The following is a 4,446-nucleotide window of genomic DNA, read 5'->3' as shown; positions in this document are numbered from 1 at the left end:
GCCAGTGCCTGGGTGATCCAGGTGGTTCCCACACCCCGGGGCTGCACGCGACCCTGAGGGACTTTGCGTCTTAGGGCCCGTAGATGCCACCTCCCTTTCGCAGGGACACCTAAAGCGGTCAGCGTGTCAGAGAGGAGGCCGATCTGGGGCGGAGGGACAGGGTCTGAGAGAGAGCGCACACACGTGTGTGTGATGAGAGGGCCTGAGTCAGAGCGTGTTTCCACCCACAGGACGGGAGGTTGTTCACGGGTGTGATGAGGTCGCTGTGTCCCCAGTCAGATCTCCGTCAGTCTCTGGGAACGACCTCACCCCACCGCCAAGAGCCCCAGACGGCGCAGGACGTTTCTGGTGGGTCCTCCTGCCTCCTACCCGGACTCCCCAACCAGTTAGCTGAGCCTCCTCCCCTCCCTCGCCCCCCCCCCCTGCACCCCCCCCCCCAACCCACCCACCCCCTCCGCCCCGCCCGACGGCTTCCTGCTCTGGCGGCCCCGGGGGAGCGGGAGCAGGGAGCTGGCAGGGCCCCAGCCCCACTCCTTACAAGGCCCGAGCCCGGCCCGGGCCCGCCCCGGGCCCGCCTCCGGCCCGCCCACTAGAGGCCCCAGCCCCTCCCCCTGTCAAGAGCCGCCGCCGGCCGGGCCAGGGCCAGTCGGGGGGCGTCGCGATGCTGCTGCGCCTGCTGCTGGCCTGGGCGGCCGCGGTGCCCACCCTGGGCCAGGCCCCCTGGGCCACTGAGCCCCGCGCTGCCTGCTTCCCGGGCAGCTGTTACGCACTCTTCCCGCGGCGCCGCACCTTCTTGGAGGCCTGGCGGGCTTGCCGCGAGCTGGGGGGCGACCTGGCCACCCCGCGGACCCTCGAGGAGGCCCGGCGTGTGGACAGCCTGGTGGGCTCCGGGCCGGCCAGCCGGCTGCTGTGGATCGGGCTGCAGCGGCAGGCCCGGCAATGCCAACCCCAGCGCCCTCTGCGCGGCTTCACGTGGACCACGGGGGACCAGGACACCGCCTTCACCAACTGGGCCCAGCCTGCCACGGGCGGGCCCTGCCCAGCCCAGCGCTGCGCCGCCCTGGAGGCAAGCGGCGAGCATCGCTGGCTCGAGGGCTCTTGCACGCTGGCCGTCGATGGCTACCTGTGCCAGTTCGGCTTCGAGGGCTCCTGCCCCGCACTGCCTGAGGAGGTGGGCCAGGCTGGCCCAGCCGTCTACACCACGCCCTTCCACCTGGTCTCCGCCGAGTTTGAGTGGCTGCCCTTTGGCTCTGTGGCTGCCGTGCCGTGCCAGGCTGGCAGAAAAGCCTCTCTGCTCTGCGTGAAGCAGCCTGAGGGTGGCGTGGGCTGGTCGCGGACAGGCCCCTTGTGCCCCGGTACCGGCTGTGGCCCCGACAATGGGGGATGTGAACACGAGTGCATCGAGGCTGCGGATGGTCGGGTGTCCTGTCGCTGCAGCGAGGGCTTCCGGCTGGCAGCGGATGGGCACAGCTGCGAGGACCCATGTGCCCATGCCCCGTGCGAGCAGCAGTGTGAGCCTGGAGGGCCGCAGGGCTACAGCTGCCACTGTCGCCTGGGTTTCCGGCCTGCTGAGGATGAGCCGCACCGCTGTGTGGACACGGACGAGTGCCAGATTGCCGGCGTGTGCCAGCAGATGTGTGTCAACTACGTCGGTGGCTTCGAGTGCTACTGCAGCGAGGGCCACGAGCTGGAGGCTGATGGCATCAGCTGCAGCCCCGCTGGGGCCATGGGCGCCCGGGCATCCCAGGACCTCGAGGACGGGTTGCTGGACGAAGGGGACGAGGAAGAGGACGAAGAAGAAGCCTGGGAGGCCTTTGATGGTGGCTGGACAGAGATGCCTGGGATCCCATGGATGGAGGCCACGCAGTCATCAGACTTTGACCTGGCCTATAGACCTAGCTTCCCAGAGGACGGGGAGCCAGGGATGCCCTACCTGTACCCCACCTGGCCACCCCCACTTAGTGCCCCTGGGGTCCCTCACCACTCCTCAGTGCTCTCTGTCACTCGGCCTGTGGTGGTCTCAGCCACGCGCCCCCCACTGCCTTCTGCCCACCAACCTGCTATTATCTCTGCCACACGCCCACCCCTGGCCCCGGCCCCCCAGCCCCCCGTAATCCCTGCCATAAACCCAGCTTTGCCCTCTGACCACCAGTTCCCCACTATCTCAGCCAACTATCCAGACCTGCCTTCTGCCCACCGACCCCTTGTTATCTCTGCCGCACAGCCAGGACCGACCCCTGCCCACCAGCGCCCAGTGGCCTCAGCCAAATATCCCAAGCTCTTCCCCGCTCACCAGTCCCCCATGTTCCCACATACCCAGGCCACTGATACCCAGAACACCACGCCTTTGCCTCGAATCCCAGCTAACCACACCCCTCTGGTCACCACCTCCAGTCCCCCTCAACCCCCTGTGACCCCAGATGTCCCGATCCTCAAAGCCCAGGCCGGCCACCATCCCGTTACTTCTACGGTCCAGCCTTCTCGGACCACTGCTTTCAGGTCCCTTGTGCCCCCTGCCCATCAAGTCCCTGTGCCTGCTGCCTCCCAACCTCCAGCCTTCCACACTCCTCTGCCCCCTCGGAGCGCCACTAGCCAGACCTCTCTCACCAGCGCTCCACACCCCCACTCCAAAGCCCCACAAGTCCCAAGGGAAGGTACTCTTGACCCCAGCCTGGCTCCGTGGCTGTCCTCGGCAGTCCCCACATCAGCTCCTCCAGCCCTGGGGGAGGCCAGTCCAGCTGGCCGAAGCCGGAGGGATGACCGGTGGCTCCTGGTGGCACTCCTGGTGCCAACATGCGTCTTCTTGGTGGTCCTACTTGCACTGGGCATTGTGTACTGTACCCGCTGTGGCCCCCACGCGCCCAACAAGCGCGTGACCGACTGCTATCGCTGGGTCACCCATGCCGGGAGCAAGGGCCCAACGGAACCCGCGCCCCACCGGGGCAGCCTCACAGGGGTGCAGACCTGCAGAACCAGCGTGTGATGGAGTGCAGCCCCCCCCCCGTGGGGTGAAGGGGAAGGGGCATGCATTGGACTTATGGCCCAGGCTGCACCAGGGACCCATGGGGGCTGCCCAGCTGGACAGAAGGCTTCCTGCTCCCCCGGGCCCAGCCAGGCTCCTCTCTCAATCAGCCACTAGACTTGACTCTTGGGAACTCTGTTTTCTTGGCCCAGCACTCACAGTGGAGGAGATGCCGAGGCCCCCAGGACCTCAGGGGGTGGGTGCTGGGGACTTCTCCAATAAACGGGGTGCCAACCTCACCCAAAGCTTCTGATCCCCATTGGTGCCTGAGGGGAGGGTCTGGGAGGACTCAGAAAAAAAGGAGGGCATCTTCCTTCAGCTTGTTTGGGCCCACAAGGAAATAAGGTAAGACTCCTTAAGGGAGGGTATGTTTTAGAGATTCTCAAGGAAACAGGAACCCAGGGAGGGCAAGAACCTTGCCCAAGGTCACACAGTGAGCCTAGGAGTGGGAAGTTTGGCATGAAGAGAATTTCATGTTTGTTCCTCTTTTAACCAAAACTCTTAGAAGGTGGGACTGAGTCTGAAATGAGGGTTTCTGCTGACCTGGAGCCAAACTGGTGCTTAGGAGTCTGTCAAAGCTAAGCTCTAGGCCTGGTGATTCTGGGGAGTGCAGGGGGCCCAGAGGGTGAGCTTCTCCTGACTTCTGCTGGAACTTTTCTTCCTCTCCCTGAAGGCTGCAGAAGTTGGTGGCTGGGGCTCAGATGGTTTGAGTCAAGGGTGTTGTCACCCCTCTGGATTGTAGGTGCTCAGGAGGCACTCCTCTGGGAGAGCCTAGAAGGCAGGGCTGAAGAGAGCAAGGAACCCGGGAGAAAGATCCCATACCCAGCTCCCTGGGCAGCCTCCTAAGCAAGGCCTCGGTCGCTTGAGCTGCACGGAGCCCTTCTGTGTGCATGGTGCTGGGTCAGGGAGACCCCAGACTGAGAAAGGTTCGGGCTGCTCCAAGCTGAGCTGTCCCGTGAACGGGAGGAGGGGATGGTAAAAAAAAAAAAAAAAATCATCACAGCCTGTGGGGACCCAGCAACCCCCCTCATCCTGGGCTCATTGCCTTGGGGACTGCGAGAGGCGGGACCTGGGAAGGGGAGGCGCCGGTTCCCACCACCTCTGTAATTTTTCAGTTGCAGCTTCTAAGGGACCTCTAATTAGGACGGAAGAGAACCACCACGACCACCCGGGCAGGAGAGGAGGGGTGGTCCAGAGTTCCCTTCCCTACGCAGTGCCCTTTGCTACCCTCTGATACACAGGGGCTGAGCCTGGGCTGGAAGGTTCAGCTGGGCCCCACAGGACCCGGAGAGGAGAGATGGGAGTTGGGACGAATGGGGGCGCGGGGTGGGGGGCGGCGCGGAGGGGGGCGGAGGGAACGCTGCGCACCGCCCCCCCGCCCCCCCCACCCCGGTCTCACGTTCCTCTTAACTCAAACCAGACGC

General features: G+C 65.0%; 1 protein-coding gene across 1 annotated transcript; it reads left to right on the top strand.

Annotated features, from left to right (window-relative positions):
- Positions 1–644: 644 nt before the first annotated feature.
- On the top strand, positions 645–3,261 carry CD248 (CD248 molecule). Its single transcript, XM_027959597.2, has one exon. The coding sequence runs from the start codon at positions 662–664 to the stop codon at positions 2,981–2,983; it is 2,322 nt and encodes a 773-aa protein (XP_027815398.2). The 5' UTR covers positions 645–661; the 3' UTR covers positions 2,984–3,261.
- Positions 3,262–4,446: the final 1,185 nt, after the last annotated feature.

Source organism: Ovis aries, chromosome 21 (genome assembly GCF_016772045.2).
Source record: "Ovis aries strain OAR_USU_Benz2616 breed Rambouillet chromosome 21, ARS-UI_Ramb_v3.0, whole genome shotgun sequence".
Lineage (NCBI taxonomy): Eukaryota > Metazoa > Chordata > Mammalia > Artiodactyla > Bovidae > Ovis > Ovis aries.
The sequence above is the reverse complement of the archived record's forward strand: the minus strand, read 5'-3'. Positions and strand labels throughout refer to the sequence as shown.